This window comes from Psammomys obesus, unplaced genomic scaffold (genome assembly GCF_907164565.1).
Source record: "Psammomys obesus unplaced genomic scaffold, mPsaObe1.curated_primary_1811, whole genome shotgun sequence".
Lineage (NCBI taxonomy): Eukaryota > Metazoa > Chordata > Mammalia > Rodentia > Muridae > Psammomys > Psammomys obesus.
In genome coordinates this window covers 317716-330556 of record NW_026596406.1, presented here as the reverse complement: position 1 = coordinate 330556, position 12841 = coordinate 317716, and the positions used below count along the sequence as shown (strand labels likewise).

Here is a 12841-nt window from a genome sequence, read left to right as displayed (position 1 = left end):
TGTGTGTGTGTGTGTGTGTGTGTGTGTGTGTGTGTGTGTGTGTGTGTTTAACTTGTTTGACCAGCATGACTGTGGGAAAATATGATTATGATCTCTTTTTACTGAGTTCTATAGTTAGGAAAAACAACTTTATTCTTCACAATGCAACTTCCCAGAGTTCAGGAAAACTGTCCTTCCTACTCCATACCTTTTTCATTAACTGCAGTAAAGGTATTTATACAATCCCTACTGGGAAAAAACTTTCGATCAGCCTGACAAAACCCACTGGCTATGATATTGCTGCTGCACAAAGTTTAAACAGCCCTTCCCATTGCACACAACATCTGCTTTGTCCTTCTCTTGCTTTGGAAAGAAGTGAAATTCCTGCTTCTAGTTCTTCTGTTGAGAAGAAGAATGGCCTTGCTTTCTCTCACTTCTCAAGAAGCCAGGCTCATCTTATGGGCTCACAACTGTCTTGGGGAGCACTGGAATCAAAGCCAACACACGAAACACGTTGTTGAATAAGAGGTGGCATTTTCTATTAGGAGGTGTTGGATCTGGAGTGCTGACACAACAAGTGACTGTCTAGGAAGCAGCTGGAAATATGACGTGGACTTCAGGACAGAGATCTGAGTTATAGGCATATAGAAGGAAGAACACGTATACAGTTTTTTGCCACAATGAATGAAGTGTCATTGGATTAATGTGTACTGTACCTAGAAGAAAAAAAAAAAAAAAAAAAAAAGGACGGAGGAAAGAATCCCAGAAAGACTAGTATTTAAGATATGAAAAGGGAAATGAGAAAAGGTAGACTGAAGTGCGATCAGAGAAGAAAGCTGGAGACGGTTCACAGAAGGCAAAGAGGAGAGTACACTTACAATGTCAAATGCAATAGGCAGCATCCAACAAGATAAGGACAGAAAAGCAAGTGGCCAGAGTATGTAGCCGGAGCTCACTGATGACCCTGACAGATAACATCTCCTTAAGAACAAGTCCAATTGGATGCTCCTGGAAAACAAGACTTCATTACCAAGTGACCAAACATGCTGTGTATTATGGGAGTCTCTTTTTAAAGAAATTTGGGACTAAGTGTACCCAAATTCAGAAAAGCATGGGTTCAACATCACTGTCCCCCAAGAGCAATCTGTCACATTCTAATGAACTCAGTGTCTCCCAAGCTCCTTTGGCCACAGATATCTACTAACAGCTCTAGACTACAACCATGTGGGACACACTCTGGAAAATGGTGCTTAAAAACCAGGCAGGCTTACACACTAATGCAGACATGAACTGAAATCCACTCTGACTAGCTGGATGGCTTTGGCTAAGGTGCTGCCTTACAAAACACTGAGTCCCTGGCCTGGAGACATGGCTCAGGGGACAAAGTACTTGCTGCATAAGCATGAAGCAGCTAACGGTTTGGAAGTGGCAGAAGTCAAAGAAAACCAAGATTTACTCCTGATCTAAATATATGGAACATACAAGAAAGCATGGTCTTCAGGAAAGAGGATTTCAGAGAACAGCCAAGTTTTAGCCAAGGTTAGAAGCTAGAAATGCATTAGGTCTCGTCTCTCATATCAGGTAAGGACAACTCAGTTTGTCAAAGGGCATGAGGGGAGCAAGGGCAGGCTCACAGTATTCAGAGAAGCAGCAAAGACCCTCTGGGTCATGAAGAAGTAAGAGCTTATGAGGAAGAGAGATTCGAAACTATGGCTAACAAGTATTTAGGCCAATTGGCAGAGCTTGCATTATAGTATTAGAAACAACTCATAGATCCATCCATAGAAGTATACAAATTATAATAAATTCACAAAAGAAATACTATATAGCTATTTTAAAAAGCAGTAACTCTGTGCTGGTAGAAAACCCACTTTTAACAGCCTTAAAAGAGAAGTAGCTTTATGTACACCATTAAGGAGAATACACACACATATAGCAGTAACTGAAGCAAGGCAAAGGAGAGTGAGTATGCAATGCAGTGCAAGCATGCGTTTGTAAACGTTGACACTATCTCTGGAGTCTCAGAAACAGTAACAGTGTGGTGAGGGGAAGGAGCAGGACATGGGCGTCAGAAGGGGCCCTTTACACATACACATCGTATATCTCCTTTACTTTATCCTTTTATTTTTAATTTGTTAATACTTTCATGATTTGTATGGGTATAGTTGTTTTGCCTGTGTGTTCTTATCTGTGCATCATGTGTATGCCTGGTGCCCTGAAGAGGCCACAAAGGTCACTGATACTCTGGAACTAGGGTTACAGATAGTTGTGAGCTACCATGTGGGTGCTAGGAATCAAATCTGGGTCCTCTAGAAGAACAGTATGTGTTTCGAACCCCTGAGCCATATCTTCTGTCTCATATCCTGTCATACTTTTTAATTATTTATAACAATTGCTAACAATTTTTACCTTTTATTTTATGTGTATGGGTGTATTGCCTGTGTGTATATATGAGAACTATGTATATGCAGTGCCACAGAAGGCCAGAGAGAGCATCAAATCCCCTTGGTCTAGAGTTACAGACAATTGTGAGCTGCTAGGAATCCAATTCAGGTCCTCCAGAAGAGCAGTCAGTGCTCTCAACCACTAAGCCATCTCCCTAGCCCCCAGTTAACAAACTTTAAGGGAGAACAGTATTGGTCAGAGGAAGGCTTAAACACTGTGATCTTTCAACGGTCTGAAACGGAAAAGAAACTAGTGATCTTCATCAAAGGGCAAAAACGGAAATAATGGAAGTTAAGATGGGGAGCCATGATCAGAGAAAACCCTTGAGTATCTATTATACAATGTGTTTTCCTCCTGTTTTTAAATCTCAGAGATACAGTCCCCAAAGGCCTGCTTCTCTTTGGGGAATCATCACTGGCCCTCAATGAACAGCCTTTCTAGAGCTTGAGTTGCGAGACAGAAGGGAGCTTCTTGGCTTGGAAGGAAGTCACAAGTGGGAACAGAACTTTGCAGGGACAAGCAGTTTGCTTATGTTTCAGTGACTGCCCTGAGAAATTACCAAGCTGACCTGCTTGCGTCTTGTGTCTCCTGTCACAGCTCCATTTAAATGTGGGTTTTCTGGTCTATTCATTCACTTGATTACCAAAGCTTGTCTTCCTCAGCGTTCAGAAGCCTAAGAGCTCCTGTCAAGCCTTCCTTATGGCCTTCTCCTTTACTGTCCCTTCCACCTGGAACACCCACCCACCTGCTGCCACCGCAGTCTCTGTTTCTAGAGCTAAAAGTCTCACCTCCTCCCCCAGATTCTTCTGCAACTAAACCAAATAAGGTACAGATTCATATCCATTCCCACCCACACAACCAACATTACTGCCTTGTCAGCATCAGCCATGTCATCAAACACTTATTAAGCTCAGATGTCCAGGTGTGCAGACAACACAAGTATGACCCTGAATTACCAGTCCCTTAAGTCTCTGATAATTTTATAGGAATGGCATGAGCATAGCTGGCTTTCTTTGGTAGTGCCCCAAAATCTGTTTAATGCAATAACATTTCAGTATTAATTACTCTAAATGTATGGGAAATACTCAAATAACAGAGAAATGCAAATTTTAAAAGTCAGATACCATCATTTGGTCAAAGTGACAAAAATGTTAATATTCAAAGTCAGTCCAGCACATTCAGACACTAAAAGCACAAACTTTAAAATTTCTAAACTAATTAATGAATTCATCAAGTCTTCAAAAAGAATACATTCCTAGTTCAGCCATTTATTTGAGTATTTTAAAATAAGTTAAAAAAATAAACAGAAATGAAAAATAAAACTAGAAAAGATCATCCTGAATAAGGTAACCCAGACCCAGAAAGACACACGTGGTATGTACTCAATTATAAGTGAATATTAGCCATATAATATAAGATATATAAGATATAATATAAGATAAACATACTACAATTCACACACCCAAAGAAACTAGGTAACAAGGAGGCCCAAGAGAGGATACTTGACTCCTACTCAGAAGGGGAAATAGAACGGATGTTGAAAGTAGATGAAGAGAGGGAACTGGTGGGAGGGGGTGTGGGAAGGGGAACAAGGGTTGGGATCAGACGGGGGAGGGAGGGGGTGGGAGTAGAGAAGGCTGGGAGACAGAAGAGAAACGGAGTGAGGAGGACGTTTTCTGAGACAAGCTGGAGACCTGGGAGGATACAGGGGTGATTCTAGCTGAGACTCTAGATGCGGGGAACATGTAGATGAAGGAGCTACCTCCAAGGCAGGCGGAGCTTCCAGTGGAGGGAGGGGGACACCAACCCACCCACAAAACCTTCCACTCAAAATTTGCCCTGCCTACAGGATGTGCAGGGATAAAGATGGAGCAGGGAAAGAAGGAATGGTCAATCAATGACTAGCCCAATCTGAGATCCACTCCACGAGAGAGCGCCAACCCCTGACACTATTAATGATACTCTGCTATGACTGCAGACAGGAGCCTAGCACGACTCTCCTCTGACAGGCTCCACCCAACAGCGAAATGAAACGGATGCTGAGACCCACAGCCAAACAAATCTAGGGGAGTCTGGTGGAAGAGGGGGGGAAAGGATAGAAGGACCCAGAGGGGACAAATCCCCTCAACATGACCAACAGAGTCAACTAACCTAGGCCCATAGGAGCTTACAGAGACTGAGGCACCAAGCAGAGAGCATGCATGGATTGACCCTAGATCCATAACACATATGTAGCTGACGGGCAGCATGGTCTTCATGTGAGTCCCCCAGCAACAAGGGGAGCGTGGGTCATGTCTGACATGGACTCTGTTGCCTGCTCTTGGGTCACTTTCCCCTAGCTGGACTGCCTTGTCTGACCTCAATAGAAGAAGATGTACTAAGTCCTGATGTGACTTGATGGGCTGGGGTGGGTTTGGGGGGGGAGGGTTCCTTGCCCTTTTCTAAAGAAAAGAGTAAGGGGAAAGAAGGAAAAGGGTAGGGGAGTGGGACCGGAAGGAGAAGATGGAGAAGCCTGTGTCCCCTTTTCTAAAGAAAGGAGTAAGGGGAAAGGAGGAAAAGGGTGGGGGAGTGGGACCGGAAGGAGAAGATGGAGGAGCCTGTGATTGGCATGTAAAATGAATAAATGAATACATTTATATAAAAAAAAAGTCTGGGCTGAATGATGCTGGTGCATGCCTTTAATCCCAGAACTCTGGGAGGCAGAGCCAGGCAGAGCTCTGAGTTCAAGGCCAGCCTGGTCTACAGAGTGAGTTCCAGGACAGCCAAGACTACACAGAGAAGCCCTGTCTTTAAAAAAAAAAAAAAAAAAGAAAAAGATTTACAACCTTATTCATCACGAAGTGGATAAAGAACAGTCATATTATGGAGTAATCTACTAAATGAGGCTTTAAAACATTTACTAATCCAGAATTAAGCTTACATAAATGAGAAAACAAAAATACCACTCATTTTATAATTCTATATATAACATAATACTATAATAAGTCAGTAGCCTTACATTTAAATATGTATAACAGAAAGAACAGTTGCTGTGAACAGTTACTATTTTGCTGTTATGAACTTTAGGGGCTAGGCCTTGAGAAACAGAACAAAAAGCACAGAAGCACACTGTCGTAGCTTGAATGAGAACTGCCCCATCCCCACTCATTTTTAAACACTAAGTCCCCAGTTAGTGGTGCTGTTTGGGGGAGGTTAGAGAACTTTTAGGAGGTGAACCTGCTGAAAGGAGAACATCTCTGGGGTGAGTTTATAGCCTTGTCCCAATTTAAGTGCCCTCTTTCTACTTCCTGTGTGTGGTTGAGCTAGACACTCAGCTTCCTGCTTTTGCCACCATGCCTTCCTCAACAACTATCCAGTCCTCTGGAACCAAACCACAGACAAAATCACAACAGAAACATGACTTATATGTGAAGGCATTTGTGGAAATAAAGGGCATTTCTAGCTAGTGAAATAACTAACTATGATTTGCTAGACATTCTTTGCCTTAGTCTATATCATACATTATCACATATGCTATAGCCTTGGCATTCCAAGAACTTATACAAGTTTTTTTTTTTTTTGGGGGGGGGGGTTGTTTTCTTTTGTTTAAGAAAGGCATAGCAACAAATAATCTCATGGTGAGTGCTAATTCTAAATAGTTCTCACATAGTCTGGAGACTTTCTCCAAATACCTCACACCTGGCTGGGTATTAAAAGACATGGATCAAAAGCTATCTAGATGAAGTAAGATAAAATCCCAGGCACAAAAAGTAGCGAGTGCAAAGTCTCTGAGAATTTTAACAAAATGTTTTGCAAGTAATGACTGATGCTTTCCAAACTACTTTTCGTTAAGGGCCTGGGTTTTATCCCTAAAGCCATGGTCCGGTAGTTTTGGTTCATCCCTGTTCAATGAGACAGGGCTTTGGTGTGCCTGATGTCATGGCAATTCAAACTGCCTGTAAAGGCTCACTTTCAATTTTAGTGGTTTTTCATCAAAGACTAAAAACAAACAGTTCCTAGGCTGTGTTGGTCCATGACTCACAATTTGAACTGTGTAGAGCTAGACCAGAAGGAATTTAGTGTATCATGGAGACAATGTGGAGCCACTGAAGTCTGTACTTTTTTTTTCTTTCCTGATGTTTTTTCCTAAAAGTCATGGTTTTCCTGGAAAATTGACAATGCTAAGTGAAAAACACCATTGTTTTCTTTATTTTCTAGATTAGAAAAACATAAAATTTTAAATTCTTTAAATTTTTTTTTTATATTTCCTTACAATGATACACTGAGAAGAATGGCAACACATGTAACAAAGAGTTAATTTCCCTAAAACATAAAAATCTTGGAGAATTAGTAAGGAGAAAATACTCAGTAGAAATGGGGAAAGAGGGCTAGAGAGATGGCTTTGAGGTTAAGAACACTGGCTGCTCTTCCAAATGTCCTGAGTTCAATTCCATGCAACCACATGTTGGCTCATAGCCATCTATAATAAGATCTGGTGCCCCCTTCTGGCCTGCAGGCACACATGCAGACAGACCACTGTATACAAAATAAATAAGTAAATCTTAAAAAAGAAATGGGGAAAGAATAGATTAGTTATACAAAATAATTTCTAATGTATTTCTAATTTTCTTACATAGCCTTTCTATGTAAGAAAAATATGCAACTTTACTAGCAAGAAACCAACTACTAAGATTCTACCACCTAAAAGAATATCAAAACCCCCAAACTTTGACAAATCACCCTATTGGTGGGTTAGGAAAGAAAAACATTGGAAAGAAAAGTAAGCCCAGCATTACTGATAGGGGACTATCACCTGGGCAGTCACCAGAGCCATTTACAAATATCCTCATACTGCTAGAATAATTTATAGAAATAAATGATAATAATAAAACTGATGCACTAAAGAACCTATGAGTATTACTGAATTAAGTTAATAGGTGAAAAAGAATTTTTTTTTACCCTGGAACACCCATTTCCCACTGTAGAAAAGATGGTGGAAACAAAGTTAGCACCTGCAACTAGTGGGAGCTGCAGACAGATGTCATCAGTAGTAGGAACAAGGTACCAACACAGTCTCAGAGGCCCTCATTACAAAGGGAAAGACCTGAGCCATACTTGCTCTGCCAAACATTAGGGCTAATGTCAATTAGGGCAGGACAGGTTCACAGTGGGCACTTCTTTTATAATTCCTATCAAGTAGGCATGGTCTGAGCCTAACATGAAGCTACAGAATAAAAGTCTTCATTGTTTAAGACTGTGAGGATAACAAAGACTTGTTTAAAGACACTGATTAAAGGCAGTGGCCATTGGACTCGGGCTCAGAAAGGAAAGGGAGACTGTGGGGAGCAGTTGCCAATCTGCAGGACATCCTGATGCTGGTGTAGTTCCTGCTGTCTTAGTGATAGCGTGATTACGGTCACTCACAGGAGCGGCCTTGTTTTTAGGGAGGATGTGAATATTTAGGAGGACTCTCTTGTCTACTACTTTCTCTCAAGTGATTCAGACAAAGAGTAATCATGGTAGAGGAAGACCGTGAAGCATACATGAGGTGTGGCCGACGCAACATTTGCTGAAGGGGCACAACTGTACCGGAACTTCCCTTAGGTTTCAAGTTAGCGTTTAAAGGGTTTGTGTGTACACGAGACATGCTTGAGTTTTCACCAAGTTTCACACTAGTGACTGCTACTGCCATTGTTTAAAACAACCCTTCTGCTTGTAGACTCCCTGTCTTCTGATGCACAGATAAGAACATGTTTTGCTAAGAGAAAACTTTTAATGCTAAAAGTGGAAAAAAATATTTTTGTCCTGGTGAGTTTTATGTCAACTTGATGAAAACAAAGTTACCTGGGAGAAGAAACTTCAATTGAGAAAATGCCTCCATTACATTGTCTGTAGACAAATCTGCAGGGTATTTTCTTGGCTAATGACAGCCATGGGAAGACCCAGCTGACTGGGAGCAGTGCCACCTTGAGACAGGTGGTCCTGGGCTACATAAAAAAGGTATCTGAACAAGGCATGGGAGCAGGCCAATCAGCAGCATTCCTCCATAGCTTCTGCTCCAGTTCCTGCCTTAGGTCCCTGCCCTGCTGTGGAGTTATATCATCTATTCTTTGTTCCTCTTTCTCCTCCTCCCTCCCTCCCTCCTCTCCTTCTGTGTTACTCCCTTACCAACCCCATGAGTGTTTCTGTGTATGTGTCATATGTGTACATGTGCATGGAGGCCAAAGAAAGTCAGGTACCCTGCTCTATCACTCTCTGCCTTACTCTGCGACAGGGATGCTCACAGGGTCTAAGATGGGATAATGACCAGCAAGCCCCCATGATCATGACCCACCTCCCTCACAGTGTTGGGTTTCCAGGTGCATGCAGCCACACCCAGCCTTTTACATAGGTGCTAAGAACCAAGCTCAGGCTTCATGCTTGCACAGAAAGCAACTTTACCCACTGAGCCCTCTCTCCAATGCCTTCATTGCACATCCTAGTGTGTCCATGTTTAGAGCCTTAAACTAGGGTCCAAATTTTCCACAAAAAGATGTCTATAAAATAAGCCAGTAGCACCTGAACTGGCCAACAAAAAATATAATAAATTACCTAAGAGGCCTTGTTCCCTCCTTTAACATTACACCAAAGAGATAACAGTAGAGAGAATAAGCATTTAACCCTGCCTTCAAGCTCCCATCTACTAGGCCTAATTGACTTTCATTAAGCAACCTAGAAAAAACCAAGGCCACCTCACATCCCTTAAGGCTCTAGCTTAATTGCCAGGCATTCCCAGAAGCACACTGTAAGAAGATGACTAATTACTGACAGCTTCTCCAGCACCATATGTCTCCCAAATTTTTCAAAGGAAAAAACTGTCCCAGCCATTATTGGAACAAATTTCCTACCTCCTGCAGCTGGAGTCGGACCTTGGTAACTGCTCGGATCCAGTGTGCTCGGGCTTGGGTAAATGGTGAAGATGCATTCTCCTCTGGAAGACTTCAACAAACAAACAAGTCTTTCTTGTAAATAGCAGAGGCAACAAGGTGACAATATTTGAGGTGAGACTGCCAAATATCTAAAATAAAATAGTTTTTTGTGCTCATGCCTACCTAGTGATTCAGGCCTCAAAACTGCATAGTTCTAAACACCTATATTGTTCTGAAAATAATTCCTCTCTACAGTAACAACTCCTTTCATGTTTTCACTCCCCCTTCCTTCTCCTTTTTTTATATACACAAATGAAATAGCTCAGAGACATTGAGAGGTGATAAAGCAAGAAGCAACAGCAAGAACCTTAAGTCAACATCAAGTGCAGAAATCACAGAGAGTGTGGAATGAGCATTTCACCCTCGCCCTGACTATGGCTGAAGGCCACCAGTCACCCCTGGGATTTTGCACAGCTTCCTTAAGAAAAAAAAAAATTGTTCTGCAACCCTTCCTGCTCCAGTGTTTTAGAAGACTTACCAATGCTGAGACTATATCAAAAAGTGACAAGGGGAAGAATTATTTTGAATGCCGAACTGCCTCTATGGAATGAACAGTAAATATAACTAAGTACTTCAGAATATGCCAACCAACTATATTCGAATAGGTCATCATATACGCTCTCATCTGGAACAGCTGTTAGTTCTGTAACACTCCCCTTCTGCCTTTTGGAGCCTATAGTCAAGACAAATGTCTGCTGACTGCACATGCAAAGTTTATGCTAGGCTCCGATGGTGTCTAATTGTTTTAAAACATTGTGGGCACTTCTGACCAAAAATCTGGCTACCATTTACAGCTAAGGCCTGGGAGGAGACAGCAGTAGAGATGGACACGTACTCACATGAAGTACATCACCTCTCTACCAAGAGCTCAGCCCTAACAGTGAACTCAGCTTCAAGGTCCACAAAGAACCAGCCTTTTGGTGGGACATCAACCCAGTATGAGACCTGCTCCAGACCTTAGTCTCCTGGGCCTCCTGACTATTAATTGAACCACAATAGATGACTAAAAAACAAGAATGGAGCTAGGCATACGCCTACAATCTTAGCAATCAGAAGGTTAAGTTACAAGTCTGAAGCCAAGCCTGGGCTACAGCATAAGACCTTATTTTATTAAAAAAAAAAAAAAAAAGGAATAGAAAAAGTAATTTATAATAATCTTCAATATATTATTTATCCAGCTACCCAGCATTCACTGTCCTGGTCTCTTAGTTTTGTGATAAGATCTAGAAGTCTGAAAATGAAAGCCATCCCTTTATCATTCAATCCTAGTGGTTTTCAGCTGGGCACAGGGCAGGATTTTGTACTTGAGGGACCATCTCACAATGATTGGGGAGTTTTTGGTTGTCACCCTAGTCACTGCTATTAGCATCTATTGCATAGGCCAGAGAATCTAACAAGTGCCCTAAAATGAACATGGTAGTTTTCTGTAATAACTATTTGTCCTAAAAAAATTGCCAACAGTACCAAAACTGAGTGACCTACTATGCACAACCCTATCAGCTAGTCTAAACAGGTTAGCTCAGTGGTATATAAAGAACACTCAAATTCTATACTGAACTTTATTACACCACTCTTAAGAGGCTGCTTTTAGTTACTTTTGAGGCTGTATCTAGACAGGGTCTCACTGTATAACTCAGGTTGGTCTTAAGCTTGTAACCCTTCTGCTTCAGCCTCCAGAGTACTGAATTACAAGTGTATACCACACTTGGCCAAAAGATACATTACAAAATTTTCTTCTTATGGGTACAAAATGCCAAACACACTGCCAAGCCATGAACAGTGTTGTTGTTGTTGTTTTTTATTACATCTGTCAGTTCTTCTTTAATTCTGTTCTGATTTTCCTCAAACAGAGTAAAATAGAACCAAACGTCAATGCTCACAAAAATAAAAAATGAAAATATGAACAGAGTAGGATATAGGCAAGGGTCTCTAGGTAATGGAAACTACTGAACAAAGCAACCTGTAGGGCTCAGGCCCTACTTAGACTCAGAAGTTGCCATTTGTGGGCTCAAGAAGTCCTGGTCCACATGCATCTCAGTAACACAAATCCCTCAAGTATCTTGGGAATTATACCAAAAATCAAAGGAAGATGTTACAACTTGACCACGGTTGCCATGGCCCTACCAAGCTGCAAGAGAACAGGTGAAAAGTGTTTACACTCAATAATAGACACAACCTACCTCTCCTGAGGTCCTAGGATGTGCTCCTTGTGTAGCACCAGATCTGGAGGAGGGTGGATTATGGCACTGCCCCTCAGCTCCTTGGATTCACCTGTTTCCCCCTTCTCTGATTCACATGTGACATCCAAGGCTTTCTCTTGTTCTCCCAAACCGCCCTGGCCATCTTTGGAGAGGCTGCCATAGCTATGGCTAGAATGAGTGGAGTCCCTCTCCCGATGCTCATCATCTTGCTCGTGATACGGGTCTAGCTCACTCAGCAGAGAGCTTCCTTGACTCACGTTACAGGAGGAGCCATACCTACTACTGCTGGCAGGGCTGTGAGAACAGAAAGACACCAGGTTAGTAAATAAGTGCAAACCAAGGGCCAGACCACACACAGACACACCTGCAGGGGTAATCACAAAGGGGAGGCTTCCAGGAAGCAAAGGCAAACATTGCAATCGAGACAAATTTGTCTAAGTCAACCACAAGAAGAAAAAAGACAACGTGCAAAGCCTCTAACACCACTTAACATCAGCCTTGACTTCAAAGAATATTTTACCTAATTGCCACCTGTCAGTAGAATGAAGAAATAGTAAAATGGCCTACTGCTTATTTATAAAACTCCTTCCTCAGTCTTCTAAAGAAACTTTTCCAGTGGCTGTGATTTAAGTTTTCCAAATTCCACATAGTAGAGTGAAGTAACTGAGCCCCCCCCCAGCACCTTTTATCACTTAATAAACAGAAGTCCTTACTGCTTCCTCTGCAATTACAAATATGCGTGTTTGTACCTTAGGAAAGCAGAAAAGTATTCCTTCAGTCTGCAGAATGAAGTATGGAAGCCACTGGGAGATGGTGGCCAGAATTAAGAAATTCCACAGAGGAATTCCACAGGTTTCACCAACAAACACAACAGTGATACTCTTTCTGGCACAGGAAATGTCCCCAACATACATCCGTCCTTCTATAGCTGAGTTTCTCTTAAGTCAGGGTTCAGTTACGCACAAAGTGAATGAAGTCCAACTCCTCTGGATCAGGACTATTCTGCAGTTATCTCTCTATATGATATGAGATTCAGACCTCTGTTAATCCCCAAATTCCCATACACAGAATGAAATGTTCCCTGCTGTGGAAGGTAGATTTTAGGTGATAACAGTATCAAGATACCCTAGAACTCTCTTCATCTTCTAAGGGACCCAGCCTTAAGTGAAGATGGAGGGACTTGCTGATGAGCTATGTGAAAAGGACAGCTCATTTGGACAGTTCAATCCAATCAGGAGTTCTCATTTTCTTACGAGTAGGTACCCTTCT

General features: G+C 41.9%; 1 protein-coding gene across 1 annotated transcript in view; it reads right to left on the bottom strand.

The window, feature by feature from the left end:
• Window positions 1-12841, bottom strand: part of Unc13b (unc-13 homolog B) — a 192244-nt gene that overhangs the window by 58593 nt on the left and 120810 nt on the right. Inside the window, exons 10-11 of the mRNA XM_055597640.1 lie at window positions 11552-11866; window positions 9291-9381 (exon numbers count right to left, since the gene is read on the bottom strand). Of these exons, the coding sequence (XP_055453615.1) occupies window positions 9291-9381; window positions 11552-11866 (406 nt within the window). The remainder of the gene's footprint in view (window positions 1-9290; window positions 9382-11551; window positions 11867-12841) is intronic.